Source organism: Alligator sinensis, unplaced genomic scaffold, assembly GCF_000455745.1.
Source record: "Alligator sinensis unplaced genomic scaffold, ASM45574v1 scaffold329_1, whole genome shotgun sequence".
Classification (NCBI taxonomy): domain Eukaryota; kingdom Metazoa; phylum Chordata; order Crocodylia; family Alligatoridae; genus Alligator; species Alligator sinensis.
This window is the reverse complement of record NW_005842550.1, coordinates 285,799-304,589: the sequence shown is the minus strand read 5'-3', so window position 1 is coordinate 304,589 and position 18,791 is coordinate 285,799. Positions and strand designations below refer to the sequence as shown.

Sequence of the window (18,791 nt, the reverse complement as noted above, 5' to 3'; positions counted from 1 at the left end):
ACACAGTTACTTTTTCTTTCACAATAGTTTAGTTTTCAGACTCACAGAACAGGCTTCTTGTCCTTATGCTGTAGAGGAGATGAACAACTCTCATTTATAAAACTTTGATTGAAACCCCATCAGAATTTCAAGACGCATTGTTTGCAGAACTAGGCTCAATAGGCATCTTTACACATGTTCAAGGGCGGGGGAGGTGCTTTAATTAAAGTGGCTGCAAGAATTGCTCTAATTAAAGCACCCATGGCATATCATGTATTCAGTGTCCCACGCTTCAAAATGGCGGTGGGGGCCCTTTAACTAAAGCTTGTTTGATGAATTTTAGTTAAAGCACTCTTGCCACCATTTTGAAGTGCAGGGATGCTGAATACAGGAGATGTGAAGGCTGCTGGAGCGCGCTCATTTTTAGCACGCTCCAGCAGATTTAATTAATCAAGTCTCCTCTAACACATGGTAATTTCAGAGCAGCGTACCCACACGTGTACAGGCACCCAATGTTACAGGCATCCCAGGCAATACAGGCATGCCAGTTAACAGGATGGTGATTTTGGTCCCAGTTGGCCGGAACGAGGTGCCATGCTGGACATGCAGCACTTTGGGAGTGCTGAGTGGGTGGCAGTGGCAGGGGGTGGGCAAAAGGACATGTGAGACTTGGGAGGCGTGGTAGGCCAAGGGGGTGCTATGAGCTTATTCATGCCACTACTGCAGGGTGAAACCATGCCATGTGCCTCAGTTTTTAGGAGGTATGTCAGAGCCAGACTGAAAAGTGGCTACAGCAGAAAGGTGAGCCTGCCTGCATTACATTATACATTATGCTTCTGCTACAGATCTTCCCAGTTTGGCTATGACATACCTCCTGAAAACCATGGCATAGGTTTCTCTCCATGACACTGGTGCTGGCATTGCGATACTCAAGGCAGGTTTTCACAGCATCCTAGTTGAGAACCATTGATTTAGCCTGTGGAAGCTAAGACAGTATAAAAGTATGGAGTTCTGCCTTCACCTTTCTAATTCTGCCGCTTGGCTATAGCATTTTGTCAATTCAGGTATGCTCAGTTTTGAGGTCTGCTAAGTCACTTGAATTGTCTTGCCAAACCATTTTCAAATGTTTGTAGCAATTAGTTGTAACTGCTTGTTATTGGATGGGTAGACATGAAAGAAAAAAAGGTCTAGAAGCGATCCTCATACCATCAAAAAGTGGTAGCATTGCTAACTTACAGCTTAAGAAAGAAATCTTTAATTTCAAAGGTGCTTACCAAAAAGTGGCATTCTTTAAATTTTACAGTTTGGCTCCTTCCTTCCTTCCTTCCTGTTTTAATATTTTTACTATGTTTCCAAATTTCAACACTGTGGATGAAGGAAAAAAGTGCGTTTCTGGAGTTCAAATATTTTTTTAGGACTCTCATCAGGAAGCCAAGAATTATAAATGTAACTAAACTGTAATTATAGTTAACAGTCTAGCATCAATAGTGTTACATCTTACAACAATTCAGAACGTTTTACATATGGGATTTATTTTTAATTTGATTTTGTATGTCATGGATGGATTTTCTAAAAAATGAGGTTTCAGAGATAAATAGCAACAAATATTTGCATGTGTTGGCTGTACAAGCACACCAAATTCCAATTCAGCTTCATGTGGCAGCAAGGATCATTGCAACAGTGCTCAATCAGATATGGCATTCTTTAGGTACTGTTTCAGGAAGTATTGTTGTGCATCATTTAGCAATTTCTATGTTCCTTCTGGGGCTGGCTTCATTTCATGTGCATGTGTGTGTGTGTGCTTACAGGCACTTTTCAAGTGTAGGTATCAGAGATGGATCCCAGAATCAGAATTCAGATTCGTTCTCTTCAGGTAGGCATTGCAACAGAATATGGTGGATCTATGGACAGCTTTGTCCCATGTTTTGAAGATAAAATCTTATATTCAGCCATATTAAATCTTTTCTTAACAAAGCTCAAAATATGGTAGGGTGAATATGGGCATTCAGAGTCCAGAAGACATTGATTTCTGTGGAAATTTTGGCCTGTATAGAATTTTATGTTCATGATTTATTGCTTTTACATTGCTTCAAGCTGGCAAGCTCTTAGTGAAATGAATTTCTGTAGCTTTATTATTCAGTGGACCTGGGTTATGGAATATTATATTTAAGACTGTTGGAACTCGTCAGTCCCTTGGGCTTTTGCAGGAAGATTAAATGAATTCTACAGTATTTTTTTTTCTAAATTCTATAGTAATAATAAACAGGCTGTCTAGACTGCTGTTATTCAAAGTCCATGGTTTTACTGTCAGATAACTAATTAGAGGAGGTTGGCACTTGCCCAGAGTATTAGGGTTTCTATTGATTTAGTGAAGATTCCACCCTGGAATCCTGGCTTTGGTTAGTCTATGGAAATGGAAGATATCAATATATTTTTTCCAGAGTTCTGCTTATATGACATCTGGCACTTGGCTTTGTTATGCTCCACTCATCATCCACCTAGTCACCTTCCTCAGAAGCATTGGATGTTGGCCACAGATTTTGGCTGGAGATTTTGACTGGGGATTATGATTTTATGCTAAGCACAGTTCCAGTTGTTACATGAATAAAAGAAGTGCCCTTTGATTTAGGAAATCTAGAATGTATATACAAAAGTTGTCCCTAACATTTAAACTGCAGTTGAGCGAGGTTATTTCTAGTTCTTCAGTCTGTAAGATAGCTAAGTTATTTCTGTTTTATAGTGTATTAAAAATAAATTTTGGCCTGGTGAAAATAAAAGTAAATTAAATTTCCTATGACAGAGTCATTGTAGAATGCCTCACTTTTTTGCAGTTAAAAACTACTGCTTGGACCATGCTGTAATTTCATATTTTAATGCATCTTAAGAGAAACCTAGCTCCATAACCATGGGGCTTACCCACCTGAGATAGTTATTAGGATGTGTTCTGCTGTGGTTATGAAATTCACCTTGTGGCTAGGGCACTACCTAATCCCTCAAAAAGTGCTTAAATATAATTCTAGTTTTTCATAAACTATATTGGCCTTTTGCACATAAATCAGTGTCACCCTGTATGATTATTGATCTGTTGAGACAGTTATGGAAGGGATGTCTCAGAGACCCAACAGCACAATAGGGATGGTTGGCTACATTTGGAACCAGGGAACAAGACTATGAATATTAGGAGAAACAGTAGTGCTATCTCTCTTGCTTCCCTAGGCTGGAATGACTGAAGTAATAATAACTTTGGAACTTCCCCTGTCACTTAAGCTAGGTACAGAAATTCAAAAAGCCTGAGGTGGAAATGATTTAAGTGATATGGTTTTTTATAAGCAACATAATTTACATTGGTAGCGAACAGAACACACATTCACCCTTTGTTGGTGGGGGGTGGGGATCTTAGACTGGGTCCCATCATTTTTAAATTAGTCTGTATGCCAAACTTCTGCTCTGTTATGGGTATAGATTGGTTTTGTGTCCTGAACTTCTGTTCTGTTATAGGTATAGATTGGTTTCCAATCATTTATATCAGTAAAACCGTAATGTCTGTACCTGGCCATAGTTAGCTGTGACAGATGGTATTAAAGCAGGGGTGGGCAAAATGCGGTCTGCAGACCAGATGCAGCCCACCAGGACATTCTATCTGGCCCACGGGGCCCCTAAAATATAGAAAATTAATATTAATCTGCCCCTAGCTGCCTGTCATGCGGCCCTCAATGGCTTGCCAAAACTCAGTAAGCAGCCCTCCACCCAAAATAATTGCCCGGCCCTGTATTAAAGAGATGTTGTGTGTGTCAAGGTCAGAGAAATTAGGCTTATATACAAACAGAATATAGACGGCATGCCCATCTGAGAATACTTATTTAGTGTACTATGATACATTAGTGATGTTATAAAATTAAATGGGAAGTAGCAAGAATTTGGGCCACTGTCTCTATAAAAGAAATAATATGTAAGACTGGTTTTGTGAAGACACAAATACTATCATCAGGATCCACCAAATACTAATTGCATACAATAATTAAATAATTAATTCCTTTTTTTAAAGCCAGGTATATATTGCACATCATCAAAGAAGTTGCACACATTATTGGAATTTCCCTTGCCTCTCATTCTTGTTATGGATTCTCATTATGGGTTTTAACACAGGTTCAGAAAGGGTGATGTCGACATCAAATATAGAGATTAGCTCTGAAAAGCTGACCAAAGAAGTATATATATTGGGATAAATTCAATACATAAAGACCAGAAAAAAAAGCTATCAGTTTACTATTTTTTCTGTAAATTGTATCTTTCTGTTCCATTTCAAATAAACAGCTCGTTTATTTTTCTAAATGCTGTGAGGGGTTTTGATCTCAACAGGCTAACTTTTCAGTACAGTGGGTTTTCCAGTGGACATCATTACTTTAATATGGCCTACAACATGAACCTGAAAGCTTACACTTCCCAATACTTTGGCTTTAAAAAGTTTATAAACAAATTGTCAACATTTAAAAATTCACGGTATGCCTTCAATACTAATTCTCCCTGCAGAAAGATGAATTTGAGAGCAACTCTTGCCACAACCAGGAATGACTATGATCTCCCATCCATAGAGGTCCATAGTAAAGGAGCTTCCATATCATTTACAATAGGAATCAGGTTCAAGGTGGACTTTTGTCTGCACTGCTGTTCTGGTTCCTTCCTTTCTCACTATACAAATTAACCCACGATGATGGAGTTCCTTGTGGTTACCTTTGCACAATCAGGGAGAAGAACCTAATGAAGTCTGCGACCCAGTTAAATCCCAGTGTATTATTGATTGATTTTATTTGATTTCTATACCACCCACCCCCCAAACAGGCTCAAAGTGCTTTATGGTTTATCATAAAAAACAAGATAAATTAAAAAAGAGGCATTATTAAAGTAAAATAGTAAATAATAAAGCAATTCCCCAAAACAGGACCAGAATTTAACCCCACCTACCCAAATAGGAAGGTTTTAAAATGCTTCTAAAAGATCTGCAGGCTCAGGCTTAAACTTCTCAAGGGGGAGGGAACTCCAAAGCCCAGGAGCAAAACAGTGTCTGGAAACAGCTTCCCATGATTTTTGCTGAGTGAACTCAATACATCAATAGAATTTGCAGCTCCATTTGGACTTTGGAGGTTGCTCTTGGCTGACTTTAGGGATTGTGATGGAACATAAGGGAGGAGGCAATCCCTTAGGTAAGTAGCGCCCAGGTCCTATACAAGTAACCAGGACTCATACTCCTTAGTTCCACACACCTTAGGGAGAAGAATGCTATAGAAACAGCCCTTTTTTTCAACCACAACGTTTCTTTTCTATTTTCATCTAAGCCAAAGGAATTATGGTCCTAGAAAACAGGATTACCTACTACTTTCATGTCTTTTTTTCTGAACTACTATGCTACTATGGATTGTTCCTTTACTACTGAACTATTGGCCACCTTCTCCATCACATGGTCATGTGGATATTGTGAATATTGGCTAAGCATATCTCATGTTTCTAGAATTATATTTAAAAGTTTAGTGAAACCTCACTATTTAAAAGTTCTAAAATAAAATAGAGAGCTATGTAAAATACAAGTTATTTTATTTTTATAAGCATTTGGCTTTTTTGAACTTGCACATCTAGCATAAGATTAAGGAAATTAAAACATCAATGCTTTGCTGAAGTTTTGTGCAAAATAACCCTAAATATATAGGTTTACAAAATACAAGAAGTGAGAAAATCCCAAGTCCACACAGACTATAGCATAAGGCTGGGAACCAGGCTCTTCTCTGTACCATTGGCAGGCAAGGTTCTTTAAATTGATGTGATATCTTTTATTAGACCAACCAAGAAGTTGGAAAAAAGTTCTTAGCAAGCTTTCAGGTAGTCACCCTTCTTCAGGCATAGGGAGTCTCTGCTGTTCTGAGACTCCAAGAAATGAGAGAAGCTAAAAGTGTGGCAGGATGCCAGTGAAAATAAATAGGTAGAAATTAGAAAGATGAAAGGTAAAGCAGAGGGGTAAAGCAGAGAGGGGAGGGGAAAGATAGCAGGAGGGGAAAAGGCTAAAGGGAGACATTACAGTGATAGAATACAAGGTAGAAAAGAAGCTGTGAGTGAAACAGAAAATAATTGAAAATCAGGAAAACAGGGATATGAGAAGCTCAAAGTGTGAGAGGATGCGGTGAAAATATAAATAGGTAGAAAGGAGAAACAAAAGGTAAAGCATGGGAGGGAAGGGAAAGAAAGCAGGGGGGAAAAGGCCAAAGGGAAACATCAGAGGTAATAATACAGAGTAAGAGAGAGGTTCTCAATGAAGAAGGAAACAGTAGGAAATCAGGTAGACAAAGCACAGAAAAGTAGGGGAGGGGAGGGGAGAAAAGGTGGGGGAAAAGAATGTAAGATGTCAGGTCAGGCAGGTACCTGTTGAATCAGATGTCAGGCAAGTTGTAATGTGTCATAAAACCAATGTCTATATTGAGTCGATGTTTTGTATCCAGTAGATTTATTAAATGAAGTTTGTAGGCTCATCTACAGAAGGTGTTTTGTAAGTTCCCTTTGAGGATTACAACTGAGAGATCAGAGAGGGAGTGATTGTCCTGTGAGATGTGTGCCCCCCACAGGTAGTTGGGTATTCTTGTCTTCGATAGATTTTTGGTGTACATTCATTCTGGTATTCAGTTGTTGTGTGGTTTCTCCAACATATTTTCAAGCAGGACATTCAGTGAGATACATATCATTTCTGGAGTTGCAGCTGTAAAATCCAGGAATGCTGATGGTTCTGTTGTGGGGTATAGTTATAGTCGGGGTGCTGGAGATGTGTTGCAAGGTTTTGCATTTCTTGTCCTGGCATGGTCTGGATCTGTTCAGTGTGGTTTGGGTCATAGGGAGTTTGCTTCTGGTGATGAGGTTAGCAAGGTTCGGTACTTGTTTGAAGGGTAGTATGGGTGGTTCTGGAAAGATCTCTTTATGAGAGGGGTCTTCTTCTAGTGTGGCTTACAATTGTTTGAGGATTTCTGTTTAGGTTCCAGGGAAGAGTGATATGTCATAACTAGTGGTGTGTGATTTGTGGGAATTTTCTTTTTGTACTGCAGCAAATATTCATGTGGTATCTGGGTGGCTCCTTCAAAAGTCCAGTCTATCTCTCTGGAAGAGTGTCCTTGCTGGCTGAAGGCCCTTTTGGGATTTGTGAGGCGGTGATCACGGGTATTTTCCTCGCTGTAAATTCGGTGGTATCGGAGAGCTTGGCTATGTATTACAGCTTCCTTGGTGTGTTTAGGGTGATTGCTGGTTCTCTGTAGATACGTATGTTGGTCCATGGGTTTCTTATATATGGTGGTTCAATTTTACCATCTTGGATATTGATCATGGTGTCCAAAAAGGAAATGCTGGTGTTAGAGAATTCAGTCTGAGGGAGGGGTGATGATTGTTGAATTTTTGGTGGAAATCAATCAGAGACTGTAGGATTTCAGTCCAAACAATGAAGATGTCATTTATGTATCTCAAGTATAGTAAGGGTTTGATGGTGCATTGATATCTTTATCAATAAGCAACTTTAATAATAAAATATACTTATTGATAACTGTATACATACTACTTTAGTAGGTGAATATCAATATCACTGTTTTGCATATGGAGATTACACAGCAAGTCAGTATCTTGTCAGACAGGTTCTTATAGCAACATCTCCCCCTCTGCTGGAAAATACACAGAGAGGGCAGATGCAGGGAATACTTTCCCTGAGCAAAAGAAAATGGAAGAACATGGAGCTGGTCTAGTGATTTTGCAGATCCATGAAAGCAGGACATTTGCTCTTTAATGCTTTTTTTTTTTTTTTTTTGCCTTTGTCACACTGAGAGCAATACTGGTCATCTCTGTAGCTATTCAGTAGCAAGGAAGAGTATTCCATAAGAGTTTATGCTACTTCATGTGGAATTCATGCCCAGTAAGATTTCTGCATAGAAACATGGACTAAGAGGGGGTATGGCAGAATGGCTGCTCCAGTTTTTCACCCCATCCCATTGGTAGAGGATCCTTCTAAAAAAGAACATTTGGGAAAGGACTGACTACCCTATTTGTTAGTGAAGATGATCATCTTGATCATCATAAAATAGTAGAGAGAAAAAATGCCTCCACATATTCACATTTTAAATTTAAAAAACATAGTTCCTTGCATGCCTCATGCCCCCTCCCTCCCAAAAAACAAAACAAAACAAAAAAATGCCTTGTTTGTGGGAAGAAAAAATATTTTTTTCCAGAATAATGATCACAGAGAAGGGACAGAGACTATTCTTCAGCTTGCTTATTCTCCCTTTCCTGCTTAGGCATAGTTGTCAGCAGCTTGTGGCTGTTCAGCCAAAAGCTGAAACTGTAGCTAGGACTGAAGACTGGTCTCCATGAGTGGATCTGTGATTTTGAAAAAAGCTTAGAACAGTTTGCAAGGCTGTGAAATGAGAAAGTAAGAGGCCAGGAATAGGTAGCAAAAAGCAAATTTGCTGAAGAAAGAATAGCTTGATTAGTGGAACATCAAGACCATTAAAAAAAGATGATTGTTAACATTTGCGGAATGAAGAACAATTAGAAGGAATCAGATAGGTTATATTGAGCTATTAATTCAGTTGAGTCCTTCAAAGCTGCCTGAATAAAGATGTCATTGCTGCTGCCAGATATTTTTTAGACTTTGAGGGAGAAGAAAACAGAGTGGGAAGTGACCATGTCACTGCTACCCACCCCCTGTCTCTGCCCTTGCCCTCAGAGGTGCTCTTGCTGGACTCTGTCCCTCTCTCCATGCACCTGCTGGAGGAAAGAGGAAGAAAAGAAGCAACAGCCATCTTGCAGAATCTCCATGCTCCTATTCTGGGAAGAAAATCAGCATCTCCACTTAAGATATGCACACTAATTGAGGAAGGCTAATTTTTGGCAAAAGGTGTGTGTGGTATTTGAGTAAACAGCAAGTTGTACAATGAGGAGAGTGATGCATAATCTTGGTATCTGAGCTATTGAGAACCTTTTCTGTGGTATGAAATAATTTTACTGTGCATCTTAAAAACAGTCACTTGTAGCCCTTGCTCTGGGCTTCCACATAACTTTTTAGGTTATCTAGAAAGCCTTTGAACATAGAGAGTATCTTCTCCAGTCTAGATTCTGGCACCACTGTCCAGGAAAAGTTTTAAACAGTTGTGTTAGAATATTTCTCCATTTTTGTACATTTTCTCTATTCTCTTATGCTCTCTTTATCACTTCTTTTTATCTGATGAGACTCACTTTCATGATGCAGTATTTATAGAAGGACAAGAGTTTATTCATGTCAATTATTTAGGTATGGATTTAAAGCTTGATTCCATTGGGTTATAGGAAAGTAGGTCTGGAAGGGCCTCACAAGGTCATCAAGTCCAGCTCCCTGCTCAAGGCAAGATCATTCTGGCCAAACCATCCCAGCCAAGTGTTTCTCTAACTTGCTCTTGAAAGTTTCCAAGCATAGAGAATCCACAGGCTTCTTAGGTAGCCAATTCCAGTTCAAAAGTTCCTTCTGATCTCTTCTCCAGCAGCTTGAGGCTGTCGCTCCTAGTTCTGTCCCCCAACAGCCACAGAGAAAAGCCCATCTCATCCTGTTTATAATCACTCTTCAGATATTTAAAGATTATTATTAAATCTTCTCAAGAAATCAAATGTCTGAGGAAATTCTTAGAAATCAAACTTCCAAGAAACCAAATTTCTTACAAGTGCCTCTAATGTGCAACACACATTAACTTGAAACAGAATAATGGGTGTTCCTTATTTATGGATATGAAACAGCTGATTTGAAACTTGAGGATTCTGGGCTTAAAATGTAGCCCCAAACTGAACTCTTACAGATTGTTCACAAGGCTCAAAGCTAAATAAATGTTCATAAAGTTGAATAACTACAATGAACTGATTTTCATTTGTGAAAAGTGAAGGTTCTTTGTGGTTAATTCTCAAACAGAAAAAAAAATTGCTTTTTGGTTAAACTGCTATGACTACATCACCCAGTTCTAATTACTATTTTAAGAAGGTACTTGGTTTGTAGCTGCCAGGTGGAATAGCATCTAAACTTAGTGGCTATAGCAGTATGGGTAAAATATGTCCATAACCAGTGTTCATGTCTAGTGGCATGTTCAAAGCTGGTTCCCACAGCCCCATGTGCAGCACTGTGGACAAGTGGCTCTGCACGTGCTGCACAGGGGCAAGCCAGTTGGCTCCCCCTTGCAAGGCATTCATCCCTTGCACCAGACCAGGGGGTGAGTGGAGCAAGGCTGCACCTCCTCTGGAGTAGGGTGTCTCCAGTCTCAGGAAGGTTGGTGGGAACAGCAGCAGCAACTCTTCCATGGGAAGTGTTGAACTGTGGGGAAATGCCTCCCACCTTCCCCATACCAATCTCGCTGTCTCAGGAAGGCAGAGGGGAAGCTGTTGATTGACTCCTTCAGATCATGGAGTCCTCCAGTAAAAACATACAGGCGTACATTCTTGTGAGAGAAACTCTTGCAGGTGTCAACCTAGCAGATCTTTCTCCTGCAACAGGCATAAATGAATACTTTTAAACACCTAATTTCTACTGGGAGGGTAGTTATTCTTCTGGTAGAAATGTATTGCCTGTATGTAGCTTGTGCACATTTGATAACATTTTTGTGGGCTTTGTGGGCTTTTCATATGGACCTATGGCAGGCAGTCAGGCCTGGAAAGTAGTCAATGGACCAGGAGCAGATCTTTTACATTTTAAACAATTTTCAGGAATCTAAGCCAAATGGGAACAGCATGCTCAGTGCTTCTTGCAAATTCACAGTCCAACATAACAATTCTGTGCCATAATTATATGGCATGAAGGTCTGGAATAAATCATAATTTAAAAAAAAAACCCTATCTTGCCCCAACCGGATTTTTTTTAAACTTAGCTATCAAACTAAATAAACTGTGACTTTCAGGGCATTCCCTGGGTCACACACGACTTCTGGCACACAGTGGCTGTCGATCTCTGTAAGCATCCCAGGAATGCATGCATGCATCCCAGGAATGCATGCATGCCAGTCAATACACTGCAGGCTGCCCAGCTTGGGGAGAGGGTTTTGGCAGGGGCTGAGCAGCATCCAAACACATTGCTACACTTCAGTTTCTTTCTGTTGCTCTCTGCTTTCCTTCATTTGCTCACTCCCTCTAGCTTCCCCCTGTTCCAACTTCAATATTGATCTGGCTAAGGAAAAGGGTAAAGGCCACAGCTCAGAAGAACCATTGTTTCCACTTTCCAGAAACACTTTTGTGCCGGATTACAGGATTTAATATCTTAGACACTGAAGTTTCATCAAGATTACAAATCATAATGGTCATTTTTATTACATAGGGCTTTTTTTTTTGTATAGATCTCAAAGTAAAGTTGCAAAAGTCTGGAATCAAGGCTGGTGGTAGAGGTGATACCTTTTATTAGACTAACAAGATTTTTGCAAAAAAAATCTTTAATTGCAAGCTTTTGGGCACAAACACCCTTTATTAGGCATCAGAGAAAAGATTGTAAAAGTTCTCTTGGGGAGAAATGAAAGTTCATATTCCATAGCATTTCACAGAGGGGTCAATAAATGAAAAAACTCCACTGGGCAGGCAGTTCTTAGCTGGTAAGGAGTCTCTTAGCCCTCCTGTGAGGCTCTGTGATGATGCAAATTACCTTAGACAAAGGCAGGAGCAGGATCTCAGGTTTCTGGTGGTCAAATAAGGCTACAACCTGCATACCTGACAAAGGTCTAAAAGAACTTGTGGACCTGTTCCCCACCCAGGGGAAGTGAGTCATAGGGAAATTAAGTTAACTGTGTTCAAACAACAGTTGGTGACAGTGAAAGGGTGAATGAACAGGTACCTGTTAGCTCGACTGTTATATTATTTACTCTGCTGGAAGGTTGACAAATCTACTTCTACATTTTTGAGTGAATTATTCTAACAATAGACCCATCAGTCTATGAAGTAAAATATAATACAATTGAAAATATCGTTTACAGCTACAGTTTTGCTAAATAAAACTTCTTGCATGAGTTATTACAGACATGTGAAGTGAATATTGTATACAGGTAGTCCTCGACTTACAACGTTTCAAGTTACAACAGCTCCCATTTATAACATTTATAAATTGACACACTGTTTCAACTTTCTGACGTCAGTTTTGACTTTACAATGCTTGATCCGATGTGATGCCACGTCAGTGAACAAGTTCGCTGCGTCGCTCATCTCCCTGGAGAACGTCTGTCCAAACTTCCTTGCACATTTTCTTTAAGAAAGCAGACAAGACTCCAGGAAAACCTGCAGCCAAGACTCCTGAGAAGACTCCAGCCAAGAACCCTTCAAAAAGTCCAGTAACAAGCCTTTCAAAAAGTCCAGCAAAGTCACCTCAAAGAAGTCCTTCCAAATCAATATGATTGCTATTTACATTAATGTAGCTATATTACTCATCTATAATTGATCGAGTACAAAATTCTGGGGTATTTTTGGTGAAAATAGATTATCAGGCCTTGGTTCAGGAATCAGTCCTCGATTTATAACATTGTTTCTTATGAAAAAATTGGTTCCAAGTTACATTTCGACTTAAGATGTGGTTTTCAGGACCCAATTGTGTCATAAGTCCAAGGACTGCCTATACTTCAATAAGTTAAACTCATGGATACATTAATTGATTTGGCAAATGTCACTGTAGAAAATTTAAAGATTTTTTCCCCGTTATTGCATGTTATTTTGGATTTTTTTATTTTCATAGAGAAAGATACATAGAATTATATTAAATTTCTCCAAATATTTACCTACTTTTTTTGTTCTGAAAAAAAATGACAAGAGATGCTATTGTTTTGATAAGCTTGCAATCATTTTGGAATGTGTGAGGTAACAAAATTTTCACAACTGTTTTACAGATTTTATTAAGCATTTTTTAAATTAAATTTCCCTTATTTACTTCCTAAAATTGCACAGCTATTGGTAAGAAGGCTTTGCCAAAAATTTTTATAAAAAATAAAATATAATTATTGTTTTAGAATGTAAATACCTATACATTTCAAATAATAGAAGTGCCTGAATATCATTTCAGGAAAAAAAAATACATGTAATGCACTTTGTCATATACATATGCCCAGTTTCAACAAGTTTAGTTTTATGGCAGAATAATAAGCCATAGAAAAAGGAATTTATAGTGGAAATGTTAGCTGATTTATGTAAAGTTTTTTAAATCTTGTTACTATATTAAGAATAAATTGAAAAGCCAAAAAGCTTTTTGTAGAAAATGATCCACATACAAGATTCCTGGAGGGGTTTTTGTCAGAGCCACTTTTTTAGCAGAGCCACTTTTTATTGTCTAGAATACTAGATCTTTACTGGTTACATGTTCTTTTTACATATTACGCCCAGGGATAGATATGAAAATAGAATGTAATGTTAACTACAACCTGTATTTTGATACATTTCGTGTTGTGTTCTCACTTTTTACTCATTATAATTTGTGAAAGACTGCAATTTAGCTTGCCTTGAAGCACTGTATGTCTATGTGAGTCTTTTTGGCCTTTTGTTCTCTGTTTGTTTGCAAGCTCTCTGAATTGCAGTGCTGATCACTTGTATGCTGAGCTGCGTGCTGGCAGTTAGAAATGCTTTGAATTAAATCCTAGGAATTTAGACTGGTTCCCAGCGAACAAAGATACAAATAGCATGGAAATTACAGACCAGTAATTATGGCTTTGCACCCTTCACTCCCAAACAGATAATGTGTTCGTGAAGAGACTTGCAACAGCCCGTTGGCATAAAGTTATGGTGGTGTTTAAGATAAACAATAATATGTGGCAAGTTATTATGTAAAATAACACAGGCAATGTATATAAATACATTGAATTAATTAAAATCTTAATAGTGGATAGCTAGTGTATGTTACCTGTGGGTGATTACTGGACTATGAAATGTCATAATGGGGGAAAGGTGGCAAAAATTACTCATGAGTCAACATTCAGCAATACAAGTAAAATGAGATTAACACATTAAACAAGAGTTTATTTAGTCCTTTTTGTATGGCATTACAAGTAGAACATTTCACAGTACATTGAGAATCTATATCCTAATTACCCTAGTGAGTTAATGTTTATCTTGCCTTTGTTGTGCACTGATAGGTCTTATTAAAATTTATGTGAGTTGTGTGTTTTTGCTGACAGCAAACTAAACTTGAGTGATGTGCTATTAGCTTTGAAGTTAAAAATCCTTTGTTATATTGGTAATAAGTTGCTTGGTATTGTAAGTGGATTACATGCAGACATATTTCAGTATATAGGTTATTCACAAATGATTTTCTTTGATTATTCACCATCTGTTTTTGTATGATGGACTGGATTTGCCCCCCAGGTGCATGGCTACAACATTAATAAACAGTAGGAGTAAATTAAAATATTTCAAAAGGCTGTTCAGAAGCTTCTAGGATGCAATTCTGGTCTCAGTGAAGTCAAAGATAAACTTCTGCTGACCTAAATGGAGTCATAATTTCACCTTTGTGGATAACTTTTTTGTGAACACACCTACTCACAGGAGTATCATTTCCTATTAACATTCTTATGACCAAAAAGTCACTCAACACAATGTTCACATAAAATGAAAGTTTAACTGATGTTATTTAAATACATCTGTAGATGGATACTTCTGAAATTACTTTGTCTAGCTGTAATGCATACATATCCTTCAGCAGAAAAGGAGATATTTTGTGGCTGGGACACAAAAGCTTCCCATAAGTAGTGAAAGCTGTAGCAATGCCCTCAGAGCCACCAATTCAAATTTTTGAAGGAGTGAATTAAATCAAAGAAAGAGTATCTCACAATTTGCTCTGTGAAAAAGGGGGTTAGAACTTTTCCACCAAAATTAAGTTTTCATAAATCTTCACACTTCCCCCTAGTTCCATTTTCCAGCCTGTTTTGGTTGCAACCTTAAAACAGAGGTCCTGTTTGTTTTCTGTTGCTACTGAAATTTGTATGGCATTTCCCCTAAAAAATATTGGAGAGAGTTACTTTTAGCTATAACAGTGTGATAAAAAATAACATATTTATTCATAAACTGCACGCACCTGTCCCTTAAAAATAAGCCCCCAAAATTGGGTTGTATATTTTAGGTGGGGAAGCTGATTTTCTGCCTGAAATAGAAACACTCTGCTTTTATTCCTTCTCCACCAAGCAGCAGCAATGACATTTCTAGTCAGGCAGCTACAGGAGTCAGTTTACTTCATGGCTCATTGTTCTTCACTCCATAGGTGTTAATGACGGTCTCTCCTTTTTAATGTTCTTGATGTTCCATTAATCAACCTAACCTTTCTTCTGGCAATTTTGCTGTCTACTCACTATTCCTCATCTCTCTTCTCCTATTTCACAGCCCTGTAAACTATTTTAGCTCTTTTCAGAATCAGTCTTCAGCAGCAACTAAAGTTATAGCTTTTGTTTGACCAGGAAAGGGAGGATGAATGAGCCAGTGATTAAGCTCTGTCCCTAATTCTAGAAATAAATCTTTTTTTTCTGTGTTCTGTCTTCTCAAAAACAAGATGCATGTCATATTTAGGAGCATGTGGCAGGTGAGAAAATATGATAACTGAATCAATTCAGAAATGGACCAGGCTGCCCTTGTAGGTGGCTTGTTAAACAATCAGTTTAATGTGCAGCTTACAGTCAGAAAAGTAAATCACATCTTAGGTTGTATAATGAATGGTATGGTTAATAATATAGAAATATTTTAATTCATTTACTTAAATTGAATGGTGCCTCATCTGTTGGGATGTTGTAGGCTGTACTGGTCACCCTGTTCAGACTAAGAACATAACAGATTTTTAGAAGTATGAAAACTTGTAATCGCTTCTCATTGAACTTGGAATGTGTGCTCCTTATTTTTTAAAATGGAAAATTCTAATTTGGACTTCATTCTCTTAGCTCTTAAGAAGTCCTAAATAAAACCTTGAGATAAGGATCCCAATTTTGCAAGGTTCATCTGAATCAAAACTTTTTATATTAAGAACTTGATGACTAAATAACTTCTCGTGTTTTGAGCCAAGTCCCAGAATTATTAGTCATTTTTTCCTTTTACTCCATCCTTACTCAGGCAGTCTCTATAAAGGAACTTCCATTTGTCCTGAAATTGTTGAGCAGTCTAATATTAAAAACACTTGTATGTGATTAGACCATGCATAAATATTTTTAAATCTAAATTGAAATTGTCTTCTATGAATCAGAAAAGTTAGGTGAAGTTACAGATATTAATGTAATGTATGACATGCAGTTTCCTTTTTTGTTCTATGCATGACAATTACTCATTTTTAGTACTTCCCTTGATTTTTAATTGAAGATATTTGCTTTTGTTAATTTAATCTACCTTTGTTTTTCCTACAGGGTGATATCCAGCAGCTATTGATTATAGCTGATCCCAGAGCTGCATATGACTATTGTGAGCATTATAGCCCAGACTGTGATTCCCCTGTGCCCAATGCTGCTCAAGCTCAAGATCCTCAAGTTGATGAGGTGAGTATTCAGTCATGTATTACTACATTTATTGCACATTAGTGGTTGTGCTGGATACGGAGTACCAGGGGGGCATTTAATTACAGTTAAATGGTGTACATTGTTCTAGACACACAGAAGGTAAGAAAAGATGAAGTTGCGGGTATGCATTCTCTTCTCCTACTTACCCATCTTTCTCAGACATTTCTAAGACGCTTATCAATACGGTATTTAAGCACCAGCATATTCAACAGAAGTTAAATTGCTTTTGTTACAATATGCAGCATTTTAAAGTTTTTATAAATATGTTTAGACATTTGAACACTAAATCTTTTCTTACTTGATGGAGCCTCTTTGCTGCTGCTTATCCATTTATGACTTGATTTTTCAAAAGGAAGAATATCCTTTTCTGCCACAGAATCGCACTGTCTCTGAGTGCTCAGCACTTTTAAAGTCTGACCATCAGTTCAAAAGGAATATAGTCAATTGCTAATGTGTGGATTCATGCATGCTTGTATCTTTGGGTAAATCTTTGGGTAAATCTAATATCTTTTATTATTTGAGTTGGTCTAATAAAAGATATCATATTTACCAAAAGAACCTTGTCTACCTATGTCCTTAGACCAACATAGTTATGACCTATGCCCCTGAAACATGGAAGATATCAGATTTTGCCATTTTAAATGGAAATTACGCAATATTTGAGTTAGCTTAATTAAAAATATCAGATTTATCCAAAGAACCTTGTCTGCATGCCTGTATGCATATATGACAAAATAGGAAACATTCTGTAAAACTCAATTTTTACTTGTCACCAAGTTTTGCTAAACATAGCTTTTGACAAGATTAAAGCACACTGGGACTTTTTTTCTAGAGGAACTATACATTTTTATATTCAAAGAAACAAGTAGTCACCCATGGGGCAGCCTCACTGATATAACTTAGTGAATTTTCTCTAAGTTTAAATTTGTCACTGATTTATACCAGCTTAGTATCTGGAGTGGTATGTACTGTTACATACCTTATGGATATCTGTCTCAGAATTTGTCAAGTAATCTCTCCATTCTCACAGCAAATTGCAGAGACAAGCAGTTCTTCTTTGAAACAAATATTGTAGTGGATAATGAAATTAGGAGTCCAAAGAGAAAAATAAGTTGTTACCTCTGATGATACCATCAGGACTGAAAAATGTACATATGCTATGTTATTAAGAGATGTATATACATTTAATTCAACTCACCTGTGTCTAGTCAGGGTGCACTCAATATATGATTAGATTTAATATTTTATACCACTAAGGAGGTAAAGGTTAAAAGTATTCTGAGTCCTCATATGGTTGTTTTCAGGCAGTCACGAATTAGGAAGTTTATCATACATGTAATAAGCTCAGTTCATTTTATTAACAATAATAGTAATTACATTGGAAGGTAAACATCTCCTATGTTCCTTGAAGGCAACGTGGTTTCTTTCTAGGGGATGGAAGACCTCAAATAGCAAAAAAAATTAAAATATTCCCCCCTTCCCATCTAAATGATAAAGAAATATAAATATCAGCTCAGCACTTTCTAAGTATTCCTGCTAGTTGGCTAATATAAGTCTTTGTCAATTATCCTGCAATTAGCTATAAATATGTTCAGAAATATTAGAAATGTTACAGAAACTATGTACAGGTTTTAACTCTACTCCTTTAATATATGAAGAATTAAAAAAATTTTTTTTGAAATAATGAAGTCAATTTGAACAAATTCTCTCAGTCATTTTCTGATCCAAGCAATGAGACCATGCATTCAGGACAGATGGTTTCTGGGAGAGGTGTTGTGTAAATTCTGAGATTAAATTGTATGATGCTCGTATGAAAAAAAAGCAATTGAGAGGACAAACAACCTGCTTTCATATTCCCTCAGAATGTGTCCTTCAGCTTCCAAAACCAGATTCTCTTTGGCATTTGGAATTGGTTTTTAAACATTTGCCAGATAAGTATAATACTACTCCTTTCTCTGTGCTGAGCATTAACCTGTTCCTGAGAAGCATGAACTGTAGGAGTTGAGATGACAGGGTGCTCTTTTACAAGACAACCTTCTCATAAGTGAACCTCATCCCTGCATCCTTCAGAGACAGATGTAGATATGTGATTTGGAAAGGTTGCACATCCTGCCTGCTGCTGCTGCTGCTGCTGCCACTGCCTGTGGGGTCTGTGCATCCTGGAAGGAGTGTAGGGGGGAGGGTCCCATCAGCCCCCCACCCTCCCTCACAGCCTACAAATGCCACACACACATCCTGCCACTACAACCCCCAACATATATATCCCCCAACATACACTCCCACCCCCAACCCACACAC

At 37.9% G+C, this 18,791-nt stretch overlaps 1 protein-coding gene across 3 annotated transcripts in view; it reads left to right on the top strand.

The window, feature by feature from the left end:
* COL11A1 (collagen type XI alpha 1 chain) overlaps positions 1–18,791 on the top strand; it is a 269,666-nt gene that overhangs the window by 55,238 nt on the left and 195,637 nt on the right. For all 3 annotated transcript variants that reach the window (XM_006032152.3, XM_014523947.2, XM_006032150.3), the window contains exon 5: positions 16,344–16,472. In XM_006032152.3, coding sequence (XP_006032214.1) covers positions 16,344–16,472 — 129 coding nt within the window. The remainder of the gene's footprint in view (positions 1–16,343; positions 16,473–18,791) is intronic.